The following is a 21,082-nucleotide window of genomic DNA, read 5'->3' as shown; positions in this document are numbered from 1 at the left end:
GAGCACAGAACAGCACAGCACAGCCACCAATACTAAAAGGTCAGACAACGTCAACACCTACTGACTGTAACAGACATTAGCTATATGACCTCTTCCTTATTGTGTTCCTCTTCCTCATCCTCTTCCTCATCCTCCTTCATCTTCCTCCTTTATCTTCCTCCTTCCTCTTCCTCCTTTATCTCATCATCACAGTGTACGAGGCTGCAATGCACAGAGCAGATCAGCCCACCGCCACTCCGCCAACTCACCATTTTTAACTCACATGCACACACGCTCACACACACACACACACACACACACACACAACCCCTTATTTCTGGCTGCAAACTCTTGCTGTACAATCGCTCCATCCACAAAGTTAAACTTTTATAATTCAGTAGAAAATCTGTCGGTTTTTCACGATGATCTTTTCAAAGGCCCAGTAGAGTGCAGATGGATTTTCATAAGTCTGGCTTTTCAGTCTCAATGACTTTTTCAAGCTCCAGTGAAAACTGTCAGACATTTCAAAGGTTTTCGATTTCTTTAGGCTACCATGTGGCTGACTTCAAGACATGAAATACCTTTATTTAAAGCATAGAAACTGAATCAAATGTAATCAATGCTAGATTCATTTCTGTTGGGTTTACACAGCAATCCATCTTTAGAAAATGCTTTGGCAAAGTTAAAGTCCAGTTCAGGGCTTCAGCCTTCAGAGTATCCAAAATCTGAGGGAAAGAACAAAACATCAGCATAACAGCAACAAGCAGACATGGGCATTGGCAGAGAAAACAGAAAGCATGCCTGCCATTCTGCAGCTGTACCAGGGTGCCACCTTTCCTTTGACTGTTCACATGGGACGTTCAGCAGCCCACTCTGTTTGCTTTGACGACCACCGTCGACAGAGAGATCTGACGCACAGGAGGACGCTGGGACGTGTGAGCCCAGGCCACAAACACACGCAAAGATTGTAAACAGCGCCAGAGACAAAAGAGAACGCTGCCTCCAAGAGAGGTATTCAGCCAGACTCTTGGCGGCGGAGGAGAATGGAAGTTGGAATAACAACACGTTTCTTTATTAGCATTCCAAACCGACAGTATTAAAGCCTTCAGGGTTCTATCCAAACCGACAGTATTAAAGCCCTCAGGGTTCTATCCAAACCGACAGTATTAAAGCACTCAGGGTTCTATCCAAACCGATAGTATTTAAAACCTCAGGGTTCTATGCAAACCGACAGTATTAACGCTCTCAGGGTTCTATCCAAAGGGAGGATGTTTCTTAGAGGCACCTGGGAAACAGCTCTGGTATAGCAGCCGGTCGGTGGAAAGGGCCTAGGCCCCATCTCGCTCTCTCTCTCTATCTCTCTCTCTCTCTCGATGGAGGATCAGGCCTGGCCTGTGTGTCTCAATCAGTGCCACTGGCTTTATTTAAGGAGCTCTCTCTCCCACTGACTCTTAGAAAGCATGAATAATGTCTGTGTCTGTGGGTCCAGGATGGCAGTCAGTCAGTCCCCCCCTCCTCCCTGTCCACCGTCCCTTCTGGACTGATTCTGGACCGTGCCCTCCTGCCTCTTCTCAGAAAATGGGATGAAATATGAAAAGGGGAGAAAGAAAGAGAGAGACGGGAAAGAGGAAGGGAGAGAGACAGGGAGAGAGGGAGGGAGAGAGAGAGAGAGTGAGAGAGGGAGGGAGGGAGAGAGACTGAGAGAGGGAGGGAGAGAAACAGTGAGAGAGGGAGGGAGAGAGGCAGGGAGAGAGACAGTGAGGGATGGTGGGAGAGAGGGAGGGAGAGAGGCAGGGAGAGAGACAGTGAGGGAAGGTGGGAGAGAGACAGTGAGAGAGGGAGGGGAGGAGAGAGTGAGGGAGAGAGTGAGGGAGAGAGTGAGGGAGAGAGACAGTGAGAGAGGGAGGGAGAGAGGGAGGGAGAGAGACAGGGAGAGAGACAGTGAGAGAGAGAGAGAGAGAGGGAGGGAGAGAAAGAAGCAAATATGCAAGAAGCTCTTTTCCAAGGAGTTGAAACGACTGGCCTTAACTGTGGGCTGAGGTGAGGACTGAGGATGACCTCTCTTTGTGGGAGAGACAACTGAAAGAGGGAGAGATGAGAAATGTAAAGATAGAGAGATCGAGAGAAGAGGGGACAGAGAAATTTAGAGAGATACTGTACTGCTAGCAAGTTTTAATTGAATTGAGTTGTAGGGCTAGACTTAACTATCCTCCCCACGGGCCGTGTGGGATCTATACTGGGCAGCAGTAAATCAATGTTCCCCCGCATCTTCATAGAACAGATCTGCCTCTACCTGAAAAAAGCAACTTTGTCTGTTCCGCACTCTCTTTGAGTTTGCCAGCTTGCTCGATCTATGAAGCACACGCACACACACACACACACACACACACACACACACACACACACACACTGTTCCTCACTGTCTTGATGTTTCCCAGCTCTCTCTCTCTCTCTCTCTCTCTCTCTCTCTCTCTCGCTCTCTCTCTCTCTCTCTCTCTCTCTCTCACTTTCTCACTCTCTCACTCTCTCACTCTCTGAAACACACACAGATTTAAAGGTAAGCTTATGTTTGCTGTAGCAGCCAGTGGCTAGTCCATCCTAGTTCTCAGATACACAGCAGCCCCCCAGCCTCTCTGAATACTGTGAGGCTTCAACAGTTCACTTCAATATTGATTGTTCCCTTTCCCAGTGATTCAGCATGAACCGGTGCAGGCTGTGAAGTTTGCAGAATATTCTCTACAGTCTCTTTCTCTCTGTTTAAGTAAGCTTCTCTCTCTCTTACCCCCAATGCTTTTCTCTGCTATCAAACAGTCCCTTTAGGGCCTAGGATTCCAAAGGCCTGTGCTTTCTGTATGCACGTTTTGTCATTGCATTTTCCACTATACTGTAGAAATGTTCGGTTGCCAACCATTCAGAGCATCCGCAGATGGTTAAAGAGTTGCAGTGTAAAATCCTCTACCTCTTAAGGATACATGATTCCTCGACAGCCCTGGGTTGTACGCTAGCTACTCTCCTACTCTATAATCAACACAGCCCATTGAGAGAGTGCCTTCACTGTTCCTGTAGGCAACTTTGATTGGCATCGATAGCGAGCCAGTGCTTTGACAGCCCCTGAAGAAACCATGCATTTACGGCAGGCAAATCCCCGCCTCGGCCCGACGCTTTGATTTGTGTAGAAAATATTAGAATCTCCTTATCCATCGGAGGGACGGAGAGGAGGGATGGAGGGAGGGAGAGGAGGGATGGAGGGAGGGAGAGAGGGAGGGAGAGGAGGGATGGAAGGAGGGAGAGAGGGAGAGGAGGGAGCCTTCATCATCGCTAGATGACAAACATCACACGGGGACATCTTTACTAAGCTACTGTTAGTGTGCCGCTTCACGTCTCCACATTCGACCAGACTCTGTATCAACTTCAGCACATGAATAACACAACATATAGTGGTTTCAATGCATAGCAGGTATAAGTAGATGTGTTTAGGATTTCTAAAGAGATATGGTTTACATTTCAAAGGATTCTGATTTATACTCTAAAGATGGTTGTACATATGAAATACAGCCCTAATGAAATGTTGCAATATTGAAATCAACTTGTCTAGTCTAGGCCTGTTCAAGTTCCGCTTAAACTTAAGTTTAGATACAGTACAATGTTTCCCCTTCACTCTTAGAAAAAAGGTGCTATCTAGAACCAAAAAGGTTATTCGGCTGTCCCCATAGGAGAACCCTTTGAAGAACCCTTTTTGGTTCCAGGGAGAACCCTTTTGGGTTCCATTTAGAACCCTTTCCACAGCGGGTTCTACATGGAACCCAAAATAGTTCTACCTGGAACCAAAAGGGTTCTACCTGGAACCAAAATGGGTTCTCCTATGGGGACAGCCGCAAAACTCTTTTGAAACCCTTTTTTCTAAGAGTGTACCATTAAAAACCGGCCTAGCTAATCTACAGGAAACACTGCTAGATCCAGTCTAGTGGTTCTGAAATATCTTTATCTATGGTGGTGGCCATGTCCTTGATCAAGGATACCTGCACAGCCCTGCAGCCAGATGCTCAGCAGGAGGAATTGCCAGGCAGACCTACACACCAGTCAGCTGGGCCTACACACTCACTGGAGAGAAACTACTGCAGCTCATCCACTGGCTGGCATGCCTGGCTGGTAGTGCTGAGCGATTAGTGCTTTATGAGGTCGGTTCGGTTTCGGTACGATTATTTAAAAAGAATCACGGTTTTCGATTTTGGTTTCAATAATTTTTTTTAGACATTAAATGCATTATACATTATGTGGGTTGAATGCTGTAACAACACTGAATAAAACAATACAAGTCCAATGATGGTAGTGACTGCCCATTACTGCTTATCACTTATTAACCTTCATTTATTCACATTACTTTACTTTAATAAAATATTTGTTTTATTTGATGACTTTATTATTTCATTCCAAGTCATAATCTAATCTCTGTAGAGCTGCTGCCTATGCTGTCTGACAAAATCACTATTTTGTAGTTCTTCAAAGTAAATAAGGCATACTTTTATGACTGCAGAATACCAACTATCAATCACTTTGATCATGTATTTTCAGGCTGCCGAAGCGACTGCTTTCTATTCCTCTCGATCGCAAGTTCTCTCTTCTCTCAGTCTCCATGTCTGCTCCGCACAGACTGGACAAGTTTAAACTGGCTCGCAATGGATTATCGTCATTGTAGTTAATTACCACGTTTTCTGCACTAAATTATGTATAATATTGGCCTGTTGGAAACTCCCTACTATATCGCACAGTTCAGGCTTAATCTGATTTATCTCTACAAAAACTGCACAACGAGCTCACAGAAAAAAAAATAACGAAATGGAATTCAAATAATTGAACCGAAGTCGGTCAATGAGTTTATCGCTCAGCACTACTGGCTGGGTCGGCTATGGAGCTACACTTCAGGAGATTTCTGATTGGATAATGAAATACACTGAGTGTACAAAACATTATGAACACCTGCTCTTTCCATGACAATGCCTGACCAGGTGAATCCAGGTGAAAGCTATGATCCCTTATTGACTTGTTAAATCCACTTCAATCAGTGTAGATGAAGGGGAGGAGACAGGTTAAAGAAGGATTTTTAAGCCTTGAGACAACTGAGACACAGATTGTGTATGTGTGCCATTCAGAGGGTGAATGGGCAAGACAAAGTAAGGTATGGTAGTAGGTGCCAGGTGCACCGGTATGAGTGTGTCAAAAACTTCCCAACAATGCAGAGAGAAAGAAAATAGAGAAATAATAGAAAAGTTATGTATCATCTAGGTCTGTCTGGATGGAGTACATGCTTAGGTTAGGTTGTATGTTATGTCTCTTGGCAGTCAGAGAGATACTTACAAACTACTACTAACTGTTGTGTCTTGCAGAGTCACATTTTGCTATTTTACTACAGGCTATTTTACTACAGTCTCCAATACTGTGACACAGACAACAGTATAATACTGTCTTTGAACGCAGACATCTCAAAGCTGATTTCTACCATCTCTGGTGAAACATCTCACACAGACCCAACTCTTGTATTCATAAGATAAACAACAGAAAAAGTTCCCGATGCATAGAATGCACAGTGGAGCTCCTCCATAGACAGTTCATGGAACCCCCTCGAGTGGAGGTTGATGGAGAGAGTTGGCCAGCTCAATTAGATGAACGAGACAGACAGGTCTGCTGTGCTGTGTGAGTGTCTGGTCTGCTGTATCACTACCTTGCTGTCCCCAGAGGTAAGGCAGGGAGTCAGACAGTGTAAAATCAGCACACAGCAGCAGGATGTCTCCACCTCCACCCAACCTCGCTGTTTCACAGGTACGCTGACTACCCAAGGGGTTTGTGGGTGAGCGCACATGGGGCACGTTAGGACGCATGACTGAAGAGACACAGCAGCAGAATAGTCCCAGAGGCAGGTAGTGCGTGTGTGTGTGTGTGTATATGTGTGTGTGTGTGTGTGTGTGCGTGCGTGCGTGTGTGTATGTGTGTGTGTGTGTGTGTGCTACTTACACACTCTCAGAGGTGAACTAACATAGTGATGATGAATTGGTCTGGTTCCAGAGTGACAGAGTGGACAACATGGTACCCTAGACATGACACTAGGGGAGTGTTAGGTCCATCTCCACCCTCCACATGAGACTAGTGACCAGTCCAGTCCACTCTCACAGACATCCATCATTCAGTAACAGCACCACGGGCTAACAGACCTCAGTCCACCAACTATCTCACTCTCTCTTACAGCCACACTGTATAGCCTACTTATTTACTGTATAAATAACAACCAATATCGCCCTTTACTTTATAAATAAACTGAAGCTTGCCAAGTCAGATATGCATAATTGCATATCTGATTATGTGATTATATACTGTTCAAGGACATGTAAGTCTGACCAACTGTGCAACATATCTGAGTGCTTAACAGACAGGCTGAGCTGCAACACAATTCCAACCACCAGGAGCTCAGACAGGCTGTGTATTCCTGTCTGTGGATGTTGTTACTAGTGTGGAAAAGAATGTACCCCCTGTGTGGGGCGCGCATGCTGGAGAGGGTGTCGTGGGGGTGGCGGGGGTTGATGAGCCAGGTCCTCATCCCTAGCCTCCTCTCTCCTTCAAATAACATGCTCTTGACGGGTCAGAGTTTTAGAAATGAAGCCGGCAGAGTTTATAGATGTCTTCTCCTTGCTCGGAGGGTAACGTCATGGACATGGTTGCTTGTTGCTGTGGAGAGTGCCAACGCTCCAGGAGTCCACAGAGCCTAGAGCCCATGCCACTCAGACTTCATTTGTTTTTCTAGCCAGGGTGCCAAGTGGACCGTGGACGAGGACCACCACCGCCTCGAGCTGACCTGGAAATGTCTCCTCGTACCTGAGCCCACCACCTCTCTGGGAGGCCAAGTGTGCATCTTGGCCATCCAGCCAGTCTCTCACTAATCTCAGAACCAAATCTCATGTGCACGCTACCCAATGTTTCGTCTGTCACAAGAGACTAGTGTCTCACTACGGAGATGCCATACAGTCCCTCTTCCATACCCATTCACTGACTAAGACTGGCTGAGAACCGGAGCCTGGCTGTGAGGGAAAGCAGACTGGTTTGCTGAACCACAGCTTAGCCTCTGGAAAACAGAGCAGGAGTGGATGGGTTTAGTGGCAAACACACAATCACCTTTACATAAGAGAACACTGCGTCAGTCCACTGTCTGAGGCTACACCAGAATACAGAGCTGGTTCTGCTGCCTGCCAGTCATTCTTCTTTTGTGTCCTTCTCATAGTGAAGATTCATTAGACCGCAGTTGTCTGAGTCTGTCCATTCAATGTCAGGGGTGTAACTGTGTCCTATGTTGGGTCCTATGTTGGGTAATGTCCCAATCAGCTGTAGTTGAGATATTCTAATTACATCCTGAGCACAGAGTTGATTGCTGCTGGCAATCTCATCTAATCCTCTCCTAGGGGACTCAAATTCAGTTGCAGTGTGTGTTTGTGTGTGTGTGTGTGTGTGTCTGTGTGTGTGTCTGTGTGTCTATGTGTCTGTGTGTATGTGTGTCTGTGTCCCACAAGAATAGTAAACAAACAGAAATTTGACCAACTGGGGACATTTTGTTTGTCCCCACAAGGTAAAATGCAATTTCTAGGGGGTTTAGGGTTAAGGTTAGGTTTAGGTTTAGGGCTAGGAGCTAGAGTTAGTTTTAGGGTTAGGGTTAAGGTTAGGTTTTGGGTTGAAGGTTAGGGTTAGGGTTAGGGTTAGGGTTAGTGTTAGGTATAGGGTTAGGAGTTAGGGAAAATAGGATTTTGAATGGGACTGAATTTTGTGTCCCCACAAGGTTAGTTGTACAAGACTGTGTGTGTGTGTGTGTGTGTGTGTGTGTGTGTGTGTGTGTGTGTGTGTGTGTGTGTGTGTGGACTGCAACAGGAATACTTGGTTTACTTACACACTTCATGAAAAATGTACGGGAAATTAAAGCACAAGAGAAATGGAGCACTCTAGCATGGTTAATCACATTCACTGTGCCCATCACTACTGCTAAACAGAGACGCAGGGCTGTAAACCAATTAAACTAGGATCTATAACTATTTAATGGCATCAAAGACCACAATGAAGGAGAATGAAGCACTGTGTAAAGCAATAGTCTGAGGGGGCGGCGAGGGGAGGATTTGTTTGAGTCATAACTCAAACAAACGGAAAGGGTGCCTTGATGTGGTCGGGAGAGGTTGTGTTTTCTCTAGCAGGAGGTAAGCTTGGCTTCTTATATGGTGTTGAGTAAAGCTTAAACCATGTATTTAGATCGTAGGTAGGTAGTTGTAGTTAGGTATTGTAGGTAGTTTATTTAGGTAGTTATTTAGGTAGTTATTGTAGGTTTCCGTAGGTAATTATTGTAGGTAAGTATTGTTTACGACGGAGCCCGGGCGAAGCACGAGGCTAGCTAGCTAGCGGGTAGCTACTGGTAACGTTTAGCAACGGTGGAGAGTTGTTTCCAATGTTATTTCACGCTTAAGAGTACCTGTAATTATTAATTTTTGCTGCGTTATGAAAGGAACTAGACACGGACACGAATTATCTGTTTAGTGTGTTAACACACTATTGGTAGTTTGTTGTAACCAAGTATTGGTGCTAAACTGTGTGTTATTGGATGCTAGCATGCTAGTTAGCTATGGCGTCATAGTTAGGCATCGTGGGCTGTTGTGGGTAGTTATTGTAGGTTAGCATTGTTTTCGGCGGTGCCGGGTGTAGCACGAAGCTAGCTAGCTAGCCGTTTTTCAAACAACGTCAACACAGTAGCCATTGCTAGCTAGCCAACACGACCAGCTAACTGTACTGTAGTAGCTAAATACAATATACTTGTGCTAGCTAGCCAACGTTTAATTATTGCTGCGTTATGAAAGGAACTAGACACGGACACGAATTATCTGTTTAGTGTGTTAACACACTATTGGTAGTTTGTTGTAACCAAGTATTGGTGCTAAACTGTGTGTTATTGGATGCTAGCATGCTAGTTAGCTATGGTGTCATAGTTAGGCATCGTGGGCTGTTGTGGGTAGTTATTGTAGGTTAGCATTGTTTTCGGCGGTGCCGGGTGTAGCACTGAAGCTAGCTAGCTAGCCGTTTTTCGAACAGAGTCAACACAGTAGCCATTGTGTGCTGTACTGTGGCAGCTAAATACAATATAGTTGTGCTAGCTAGCCAACGTTTAATTATTGCTGCGTTATGAAAGGAACTAGACACGGACACGAATTATCTGTTTAGTGTGTTAACACACTATTGGTGGTTTGTTGTGACCAAGTGTTGGTGCTAAACTGTGTGTTATTGGATGCTAGCATGCTAGTTAGCTATGGTGTCATAGTTAGCTAGCTGAATAAAGTGGGTTGAGTCTATTCCTTGAAACATTGAACCGCTGTGGTTCACAACAATTCTGATTTCTAAAGGTGGAAGTTGGGAGAGTTTTTGTTCGGGTGGTTCAGTGAAACAATTATAGTTTCTGAGGTGGAAGTTTTGGTGAGGGAGGCCCTGCTCTCTCCTCTCCCAGATGTTTAGTTCATTTCATTCCGATCTCCTCTGCATTATTGTAGCCATTTGCTACAGCCTGTCAACTATGCCTCTGCCTATCCCTGTTCTCTCCCTCTCTGCACAGGCTACACAAATGCCTCACACCGCGTGGCTGCTGCCTCTCTAACCTGGTGGTCCCTGCACGCACCCCACACCTGGAGTTCCAGGTCTCAGGCAGCCTCTGGAACTGCCGTTCTGCTGCCAACAAAGCTGACTTCATCCCAGCCTATGCTAACCTCCAGTCCCTCAACTTCCTGGCGCTGACGGAATGGATTACCACTGAAAACACTGCTACTCCTACTGCTCTCTCCTCGTCTGACCATGTGTTCTCGCATACCCCGAGAGCATCTGGTCAGACGGGTGGTGGCACAGGAATCCTCATCTCTCCGAAGTGGACATTCTCAATTTTTCCCCTAACCCATCTGTCTATCTCCTCATTTGAATTCCATGCTGTCACAGTCACTAGCCCATTTAAGCTTAATATCCTTGTCATCTATCGCCCTCCAGGTTCCCTTGGAGAGTTCATCAATGAGCTTAACGCCTTGATAAGTTCCTTTCCTGAGGATGGCTCAACCCTCACAGTTTTGGGGGATTTCAACCTCCCTACGTCCACATTTGACTCATTTCTCTCTGCCTCCTTCTTTCCACTCCTCTCCTCTTTTGACCTCACCCTCTCACCGTCCCCCCCTACTCACAAGGCAGGCAATACGCTTGACCTCATCTTTACTAGATGCTGCTCTTCTACTAATCTCACTGCAACTCCCCTCCATGTCTCCGACTACTACTTTGTTTCCTTTTCTCTCTCGCTCTCCTCCAACACTACTCACTCTGCCCCTACACAGATGGTAATGCGCCGCCGCAACCTTCGCTCTCTCTCTCCCACTACTCTCTCCTCTTCCATCCTATCATCTCTTCCCTCTGCTCAATCCTTCTCCCTCCAATCTCCTGATTCTGCCTCCTCAACCCTCCTCTCCTCCCTTTCTGCATCCTTTGACTCTCTGTGTCCCCTATCCTCCCGGCCGGCTCGGTCCTCCCCTCCAGCTCCGTGGCTTGATGACTCATTGCGAGCTCACAGAACAGAGCTCCGGGCAGCGGAAATGGAAGAAAACTAAACTCCCTGCCGACCTGGCATCTTTTCACTCCCTCCTCTCTACATTTTCTTCATCTGTTTCTGCTGCTAAGGCCACTTTCTACCACTCTAAATTCCAAGCATCTGCCTCTAACCCTAGGAAGCTCTTTGCCACATTTTCCTCCCCTGCTGAATCCCCCCTCCTCTCTCTCTGTGGATGACTCCGTCAACCACTTTGAAAAAGAAGGTTGACGACATCCGATCCTCGTTTGTTAAGTCTAATGACACTGCTGGTCTTACTCACACTGCCCTACCATATGCTTTGACTTCTTTCTCCCCTCTCTCTCCAGATAAAATCCTGCGACTTGTGACTGCAGGCCGCCTAACAACCTGCCCACTTGACCCCATCCCCCTCCTCTACTTCTCCCCTACCTCACCTCTATGCCATTCCCTTCCGTCTTCAAGAGAGCGAGAGTTGCACCCCTTCTCAAAAAACCAACACTCGATCCCACTGATGTCAACAACTACAGACCAGTATCCCTTCTTTCGTTTCTTTCCAAAACTATTGAGCGTGCCGTCTTTAGCCAACTCTCTTGCTATCTCTCTCAGAATGACCTTCTTGATCCAAACCAGTCAGGTTTCAGGACTGGTCATTCAACTGAGACTGCTCTTCTCTGTGTCACGGAGGCTCTCCGCACTGCTAAAGCTAACTCTCTCTCCTCTGCTCTTGTCCTTCTAGACCTGTCTGCTGCCTTTGATACTGTGAACAATCAGATCCTCCTCTCCACCCTCTCCGAGCTGGGCATCTCCGGCGCGGCTCACTCCTGGATTGCGTCCTACCTGACCGGTCGCTCCTACCAAGTGGCGTGGCGAGAAGCTGTCTCCGCACCACGTGCTCTCACCACTGGTGTCGCCCAGGGCTCAGTTCTAGGCCCTCTCCTATTCTCCCTATACACCATGTCACTTGGCTCTGTCATATCCTCACATGGCCTCTCCTATCATTGCTACGCTGACGATACACAACTAATCTTCTCCTTTCCCCCTTCTGATAACCAGGTGGCGAATCGCATCTCTGCATGTCTGGCAGACATATCAGTATGGATGACGGATCACCACCTCAAGCTGAACCCTGGCAAGACGGAGCTGCTCTTCCTCCCGGGGAAGGACTGCCCGTTCCATGATCTCGCCATCACGGTTGACAACTCCGTTGTGTCCTCCTCCCAGAGTGCGAAGAGCCTTGGCGTGACCCTGGACAACACCCTGTCGTTCTCCGATAACATCAAGGCGGTGACCCGATCCTGCAGGTTCATGCTCTACAACATTCGGAGAGTACGACCCTGCCTTACACAGGAAGCGGCACAGGTCCTAATCCAGGCACTTGTCATCTCCCGTCTGGATTACTGCAACTCGCTGTTGGCTGGCCTCCCTGCCTGTGCCATTAAACCCCTACAACTCATCCAGAATGCCGCAGCCCGTCTGGTGTTCAACCTTCCCAAGTTCTCTCACGTCACCCCCCTCCTCCGCACACTCCACTGGCTTCCAGTTGAAGCTCGCATCCGTTACAAGACCATGGTGCTTGCCTATGGAGCAGTGAGGGGAACGGCACCTCCGTACCTTCGGGCTCTGATCAGTCCCTACACCCAAACGAGGGCATTGCGTTCATCCACCTCTGGCCTGCTGGCTCCCTTCCTCTGCGGAAGCATAGTTCCCGCTCAGCCCAGTCAAAACTGTTCGCTGCTCTGGCACCCCAATGGTGGAACAAGCTCCCCTCACGACGCCAGGACAGCGGAGTCACTCACCACCTTCCGGAGACATTTGAAACCCCACCTCTTTAAGGAATACCTGGGATAGGATAAAGTAATCCTTCTACCCCCCCCCCCCCCAAAAAAAAAAAAAAAGTGTAAAGTGGTTATCCCACTGGCTATAGGGGTGAATGCACCAATTTGTAAGTCGCTCTGGATAAGAGCGTCTGCTAAATGACGTAAATGTGCCCTTGAGCAAGGCACTTAACCCTAATTGCTCCTGTAAGTCGCTCTGGATAAGAGCGTCTGCTAAATGACTAAAATGTAAAATGTAAATGTAAATAACTTTATTGAAGCATCACACAGTTCAACATGAGATCTATTATTTAAAACACCCTGATCAACCATTGGAAATGAACCAAGCGTGTAAACTGGTCAGCGATACTGCCCTTCAACTAGAAGAAGAGGGAGAGTGACGCTTTGGCTTCCTTCAGCTATCTATGACAGGCAAGCCATTGGTTTATTGTGCTAAAATAGGACTAGGAGAAATGTAGGGCATCTGTGCTTATAACACTGTCATGGCTGAGAATGATGAGCACTTTGGCTACGTTCAGCGGTGTCCCCAGCTCTCTTCATAACAAGGTCACTATCAGACAGTCTTGTGCCACTGTGCTGTATATATTACTGTGTAATCTATTCTGAATGGGCAAGAAAGCAGCAGTCGGGACAAACTGTCTAACCTGCAAATCTGTATGGGGAATCTCCATATCATGTCATATCAGACCTGAGATCCACGGTCTCTCTGGCATACCAAAGCTCTTTGGACCGGAAAGATACCAAGAACTTCTAAATGGAACAGATTTGAGCCATCTGAATCATCTTCATTGAAAGATACCAAGAACTTCTAAATGGAACATATTTGAGCCATCTGAATCATCTTCACTGAAAGATACCAAAAGCTTCTAAATGGAACAGATTTGAGCCATCTGAATCATCTTCACTGAAACATGGCCTCTCTACAACATACTGTATCAAAATTACATACTGTATCAAGCCAATACATTACATGGTAGAATAAATCTAATAAAAAAGCAATTGAATTAAACTCATTAGTATGTGATCATTGAAAAAATGAGCATATTACTGTCCAATCAAAGTGTATCCACATCTGTAATTAAAAGATAAAATCTTTGGCACAAGCAAAACCTGCTTGATAAACAACTATAGCGAGAGCAAGTTATTAAAGTGATCCAAACAAAGCCACAACAAAACTTCCACAGCTTGAGCAATCGAATGGGGACATGTCTAACAGAGGATGTGTGAAAATTAGCTTCATATATCTTTAGTTTGAGAAAATCCCCTGGGTATGACGTGGAACGGCCTCCCAATCACACGAAGCACACAGCCAAAGACTTTGATCCAAAGCTCCTTACAGGGTTTTGCTTATTTTTCACCCCAAAGCGGATAGACCACAGATCTCTCACCCAGCCTGAAATGCAAGACATCCCATGTCCTTAGCTCAGAGGAGATGAAAAAATCTGTAGGGAAGGGCATAGGATAGTCGCTGTGTACAATGCAAATATAGGTTTTCCTGCACATGTTATATCTCTATAGGCTCTCTATCATAACTACTGTATGTGTTTAAAGCCTCCCACAATCAGAAAGTAGGCCTATATTCAGTAAAACACCATAGCCTATGCAGTTGAAAGGTTCATAGCAGCATGTCATTTATATGGAGCTGTCTACTGCTCACATTCATGGAGCTAAAGAAGACACTTTGAACCAATGGCGTCTTGCAGCTGAAACACTTTGTGATGTGTTGCTTTGAGTTGCTTTTTTGTCCCTTTTTTTTAAATCCATGTATGTGTATTTCATTTGATCCCTTAGGTCCTCGGGTGGGGTGGGATTGGGATGGGGGAAGGGGTAAAACTTAATTTTGTATATATGTATGTATTCATGTTTGCTGAAAATTATTATTACTAAATAAAAAACATTTGATCACAAAAAAAAAGGGTTCATAGCAGCAACATTTACTTTTACTACAACCATAATGGGTCCAGTTTTCCCCACAGAAGAACTTCCATAGGCTATATTCTCCATGCATATTGACAATGTATGTTATCTATTAGCACCACTTCCAGAAGACTGTTGACTTTGAGGTGCCCAAAAGAATAGAAGGCTAATCAATGAATGTTATTGTTCAATATCCTTGTCTCCTGATATTGGTTACAAATAATACATGGCCAAGTAGGCTACTATAGGCTACATATTGTAACTCCAAACAAACTATCTTGAGTTTAAGAATTTCACAACAATAAGGGATATATATATAATTTCACTATGTTTCCAAACCTTGAAGTCTTCTTCTGACTTCAGGCGCAAGTCTGCATGGGCACATGTGCGTCTAATGTAACCCAATCAGCATGTGAAGCTATTACCCACGGAATGCATAACTGAATACTGTATCCATAAAAATAAAACAAATTCGCCTATGAAATGGGTGACTTATTTGTCATGCAACCTTAGTCAAACTTTAGTGCCTTTTTTCCGCTAAATTAATTCGGAAATGTGCCACTGTGCTGTATATACAGTGGGGAAAAAGTATTTAGTCAGCCACCAATTGTGCAAGTTCTCCCACTTAAAAAAGATGAGAGAGGCCTGTAATTTTCATCATAGGTACACGTCAACTATGACAGACAAATTGAGAAAGAAAAAATCCAGAAAAATCACATTGTAGGATTTGTAAATGAATTTATTTGCAAATTATGGTGGAAAATAAGTATTTGGTCACCTACAAACAAGCAAGATTTCTGGCTCTCACAGACCTGTAACTTCTTCTTTAAGAGGCTCCTCTGTCCTCCACTCATTATCTGTATTAATGGCACCTGTTTGAACTTGTTATCAGTATAAAAAGACACCTGTCCACAACCTCAAACAGTCACACTCCAAACTCCACTATGGCCAAGACCAAAGAGCTGTCAAAGGACACCAGAAACAAAATTGTAGACCTGCACCAGGCTGGGAAGACTGAATCTGCAATAGGTAAGCAGCTTGGTTTGAAGAAATCAACTGTGGGAGCAATTATTAGGAAATGGAAGACATACAAGACCACTGATAATCTCCCTCGATCTGGGGCTCCACGCAAGAACTCACCCCGTGGGGTCAAAATGATCACAAGAACGGTGAGCAAAAATCCCAGAACCACACGGGGGGACCTAGTGAATGACCTGCAGAGTGCAGGGACCAAAGTAACAAAGCCTACCATCAGTAACACACTACGCCCCAGGGACTCAAATCCTGCAGTGCCAGACGTGTCCCCCTGCTTAAGCCAGTACATGTCCAGGCCCGTCTGAAGTTTGCTAGAGTGCATTTGGATGATCCAGAAGAGGATTGGGAGAATGTCATATGGTCAGATGAAACCAAAATAGAACTTTTTGGTAAAAACTCAACTCGTCGTGTTTGGAGGACAAAGAATGCTGAGTTGCATCCAAAGAACACCTATACCTACTGTGAAGCATGGGGTGGAAACATCATGCTTTGGGGCTGTTTTTCTGCAAAGGGAACAGGACGACTGATCCGTTAAAGGAAATAATGAATGGGGCCATGTATCGTGGAGATTTTGAGTGAAAACCTCCTTCCATCAGCAAGGGCATTGAATATGAAACGTGGCTGGGTCTTTCAGCATGACAATGATCCCAAACACACTGCCTGGGCAACGAAGGAGTGGCTTCAGAAGAAGCATTTCAAGGTCCTGGAGTGGCCTAGCCAGTCTCCAGATCTCAACCCCATAGAAAATCTTTGGAGGGAGTTGAAAGTCCGTGTTGCCCAGCGACAGCCCCAAAACATCACTGCTCTAGAGGAGATCTGCATGGAGGAATGGGCCAAAATACCAGCAACAGTGTGTGAAAACCTTGTGAAGACTTACAGAAAACGTTTGACCTGTGTCATTGCCAACAAAGGGTATATAACAAAGTATTGAGAAACTTTTGTTATTGACCAAATACTTATTTTCCACCATAATTTGCAAATAAATTCATAAAATCCTACAATGTGATTTTCTGGATTTTTTTCTTCTCATTTTGTCTGTCATAGTTGACGTGTACCTATGATGAAAATTACAGGCCTCTCATCTTTTTAAGTGGGAGAACTTGCACAATTGGTGGCTGACTAAATACTTTTTTCCCCCACTGTATTACTGTGTAATCTATTCTGAATGGGCAAGAAAGCAGCAGTCGGGACAAACTGTCTAACCTGCAAATCTGTATGGGGAATCTCCATATCATGTCATATCAGACCTGAGATCCACGGTCTCTCTGGCATACCAAAGCTCTTTGGACCTGAAAGATACCAAGAACTTCTAAATGGAACAGATTTGAGCCATCTGAATCATCTTCACTGAAAGATACCAAGAGCTTCTAAATGGAACAGATTTGAGCCATCTGAATAATCTTCACTGAAAGATACCAAGATATTCTAAATGGAACAGATTTGAGCCATCTGAATCATCTTCACTGAAAGATACCAAGAGCTTCTAAATGGAACAGATTTGAGCCATCTGAATCATCTTCACTGAAAGATACCAAGAGCTTCTAAATGGAACAGATTTGAGCCATCTGAATCATCTTCACTGAAAGATACTAAAAGCTTCTAAATGGAACAGATTTGAGCCATCTGAATCATCTTCACTGAAACATGGCCTCTCTACAACATACTGTCTTGAGTTTAAGAATTTCACAACAATAAGGGATATATATATATATAATTTCACTATGTTTCCAAACCTTGAAGTCTTCTTCTGACTTCAGGCGCAAGTCTGCATGGGCACATGTGCGTCTAATGTAACCCAATCAGCACGTGAAGCTATTACCCACGGAATGCATAACTGAATACTGTATCCATAAAAATAAAACAAATTCGCCTATGAAATGGGTGACTTATTTGTCATGCAACCTTAGTCAAACTTTAGTGCCTTTTTCCGCTAAATTAATTCGGGAAATGTGATAGTTATGTTATAGAATATCTCTCCCTGAAAATAAATAATGACATTTAAATGTGCACACATCAGAACTCACATTACTAAATCATAAAAGAAAATGCCACACCCACACGCCTGACAATAACATTCCAGAGTAACATTCCACCCTGTCTGACTGACAGGACAACGACATAAATCCAAAAACATGACTCAAGGCAGAAAATGTACAAACCATTAAAAATATATAGCATATTTTACAAGATCATTGATAGCAGCCCTGACCGCCTCCGGGATATGCAAACGGGATCCGATTACACCTCCTCAAACATAACACACCCTCATTCAAGTCATCACATCAATTCTGCTACTTAGCAACATGAACTGTACAATAGAGAAATACAAGGAGCTGTGCTACAAAATAATTTGAATATAACTTTGTTGCACGTCTGCATTTTGAACACAATAGAACAGGATGCAACAAGGAAAGTTTGCACTCATTATTTCAATATTTTGGGGGGAACAATAGAAAAAATACCTGTCAAAGCATTTTCAATCCATTGCAGACAAAAGAGTGCATAACAGAGTCGTGCATACAGGCAGTTCACTCACCTTGTTTGACACACTTAAGGCGGACAGGGTCTTTGCTGTGTCTGACCACTGCATGTACATCCCTGATTGTTAGTCCGGCCACTGGCGTTTCATTGACCTCAAGGAGTAGTTCATCTTGGGACAGTTTGCCGCTCTGGCAGGCCACCTTGTCTTGCCTAACCTCCCCGAGATAAGGGAACTGTCCATTCTCCGCGCCTCCCTTCAACTCGAACCCGAGCTCCCCTTCCTTATTCCTGCAAAGGACACTCTCATGGACTTTGTTGGTCCAGTGGTTTTTCTTCTTCAGGGTTTTGGACATGGCTGAATAGTGGCTATCCCTTGAGGGCACCCATGCAAGAAATGATCGGTCCTGTCCGCGGGCGTCCCTGGTTTCAGCTTCCCAGCTTGATGTTATGGTGAACAGTTTCAACAAACGCCAGTGGTAGTATCCATGTCAGCAGAGGATATACAGCAGCTGTCTCAGCCTGCGTTGCTGTACTGAGCTCGCTATACACACAGTTGCAGCCAACTGACCCGGATGTGATGTCTGTAGGAGGAGAGAAGGCAAGGCTCCCGAATGCGAAGCTTCCCGCAGAAAGGAAAAAATGAAGGAGAGAAAGTAACGGTATTTTCCACTGGCATAGCCACACGCATCAGATCAGACTATACTGGGAAGGAGCAGAAAGCAGCCGCCTCGCCTCAATCTCTCGCACACACATTCTCCGAGTTCTCATTGACATGGATACTTTGTTGCCGAAATTCCACAGTTGTTGGATACAGAGTTGCCTCTAGTGAAAAAAAAAACCCGGATATTTTCAGTATGCCTATTGTTCTCCTGTTCGATTTTGAAACTCCCATTTCCTACACTTACATATAGCCTACTTGTGTATTCGTGATAATATCAACAACAAAACATCACTGTAGGCTATTCAGTTCCACAATATGTATTTATTTCATGGTAATTACATTGGTATACGTTTAACAAGTTGAACAGTTGAAATTGTATGCTGTAACAACATTGACCTGCACTGTAAGAACACTAACTTAGTTATTATGTAAATACCTATTTATTGGCACTTGAATAAAACGAAATGTAATTGCAAACACTTATTGTGGCACAACTGATCCTCCTGTCAGACACTCCTATGTCAACTATTCACATGGGACTAGTCCTCTAGTATGGCCATAAATGTTTGAATGAGTAGAGGCCTTTTAGTTGATATTACAATTTAAGGGTAGGCTACACAGCTACTGTACAGTACAAAGTTAGTTTCATGCAATATTCAATACTGTTATTGCAGATTTTTCCCCAGGCTCCACTCTGTTTATTTAGGTTTTGGCTTGTACATGTTTTATTCACTTGTTTAATTATTTGTTTCCCCTAGTTCAAAATGCATTAGAACTGGTCAGGCTACTCCTATGCAAACAGTCTCTGATTGCAGTCCAGGATGCTAGCCTACAAGTCCCTGTCACATAACCACACACAACCCTCACTTCACAGCACACCTTGGCCTGAATGTTACTGTATATGCTAGGGTTGATGTCTGGCAAGACAGAGCACATTTCTATACACTTACATACTGGATTCAGATATCAAAATGCTACTGTAAATATGTCAAGAGCTCTGTTCTTAACGTGTTCATTACCTTCTTGTTTGATGCACTGGCGGTGTATCCTCATCATGTAGGGTCTCTGTGATACTCAGTTATTTTTCTTGAATATATTAATTCCTTTGTTTGCCCTGAGCATTGATGCAGGGAAAAGACAAATGAAAGACAATCTGAAGCCTTTAAGTGAGACTGCTGCCAACCTCGGTTTCTATTTCTCTCAAAATGAGAACAGATTTACTGTAATTAAATAATGCAGATTATACAGGACTATCCCACACCCATTGTAGATTAGAGTGAATATGACAGGGAAGTGGATCGAAGTGTAATCTGTGTATATCTGGATGAATTAGGAGATAATCTGATGATGGTGTACATGGTCTGTAGTGGCCACAGAGCCTCACATCCCAGACAACCTGCTCTTCAGCTGACACATTGTGAGAAGAGCACAATTAAAATGCTGTGGTCTAGTATACTTAAATAGATTAGCCCAAAAGTGCAGTCATATCTCCCTGTCTCTCCACATCCTGACAATCACAAGACAATTAAATATTTATTGCTCTTTTTCGCCCAGATTTCCAATTAGATTTTCTTAAAACGAAGCAAATTCCCATTCCTCTAAAATGAATCTAAAAGGGAGCCAAATGAGTTTAAAAGTTATTCTTTCTCTCAGTATAATCCATCTTCAAACAGGAATGTAAGTGTTTCATTTTGGAACCACCTTCTCCCAGGAGACATACAGTATTAGTTCTATTAGCAGTGTAGTATCTTCAACTCTGTGGGCAATACTCTTTCAACTTTCTCCCTCAAAGCTGCCCAATCTCTCTGATGATAAGTAGGTCAACGCAGTATGCCACTCCATCTTCATTCATAATATCCCAATGACTATGTAATAATTATCAAGTTCTTTATGGAAAGGAGTGTCTTTTGGTTCTTTTTACTCAGTAGTTTTAATGTCTTGTAGCACAGAAACGTTCATTTAGATAGAGATTTTATTTCTACAGCTTTCTCTAACGCCATTATATAATTATGTTTTCTAAGAGTCTCTTTTGGTGTCCTTGATAAGTGATGAAAACAATGGCCAGTGGATATAACCTCCTCTCAAGCAACCAGAGAAGCAGCCCTCTGCATTCCAGAGGTGGGAGTACCACTGACTCCAGTAAAACAGAGAGAGAGGAGTATTTTCAGGCCTGGAATTCTGTGGAAGCAGTGTTTGACCAAGGAGAGGAATTCTCAGAGGGTGGCAGAATACTGATGCTGAGTAGGAGTTCAGCCCATCGTCTCTACAAGGGGTGAGGTGAATAACAGACTGTGGTTAAACATGCAGGTTGTGCTCTGGTACGGCGCATCCAGGACTGGTGGATGACAATCATGCATACTTATGTGTAAGTGTGAAAGATTGTGCATTAGCCATATCGGAATGTCAAAACATTATAGCCCTTATCTTCAGGAACTCTTTACGCACATACCCATCCCACTTTTTCGTCGACTGAGTGGTTCACAGTATGAGGGACAGCAGGTGTGCTACTGGTATGGGAGTCAGCACAATAGGCTTTGGAGCTGTGAAGGACTGCTGTGGGAACTG

The 21,082-nt window shown here is 44.5% G+C and overlaps 1 protein-coding gene across 4 annotated transcripts in view; it reads right to left on the bottom strand.

Moving 5' to 3' along the window:
* Positions 1 to 18,485, bottom strand: part of LOC121543600 (membrane-associated guanylate kinase, WW and PDZ domain-containing protein 2-like) — a 242,625-nt gene extending 224,140 nt beyond the window's left edge. For all 4 annotated transcript variants that reach the window (XM_045225248.1, XM_045225249.1, XM_045225252.1 and 1 more), the window contains exon 1: positions 17,912 to 18,485. In XM_045225248.1, the coding sequence (XP_045081183.1) occupies positions 17,912 to 18,209 (298 nt within the window). In that variant the 5' untranslated portion in view covers positions 18,210 to 18,485. The remainder of the gene's footprint in view (positions 1 to 17,911) is intronic.
* Positions 18,486 to 21,082: the final 2,597 nt, after the last annotated feature.

Source organism: Coregonus clupeaformis, chromosome 15 (genome assembly GCF_020615455.1).
Source record: "Coregonus clupeaformis isolate EN_2021a chromosome 15, ASM2061545v1, whole genome shotgun sequence".
Taxonomy (NCBI): domain Eukaryota; kingdom Metazoa; phylum Chordata; class Actinopteri; order Salmoniformes; family Salmonidae; genus Coregonus; species Coregonus clupeaformis.
This window is presented reverse-complemented; position numbering and strand designations above follow the sequence as displayed.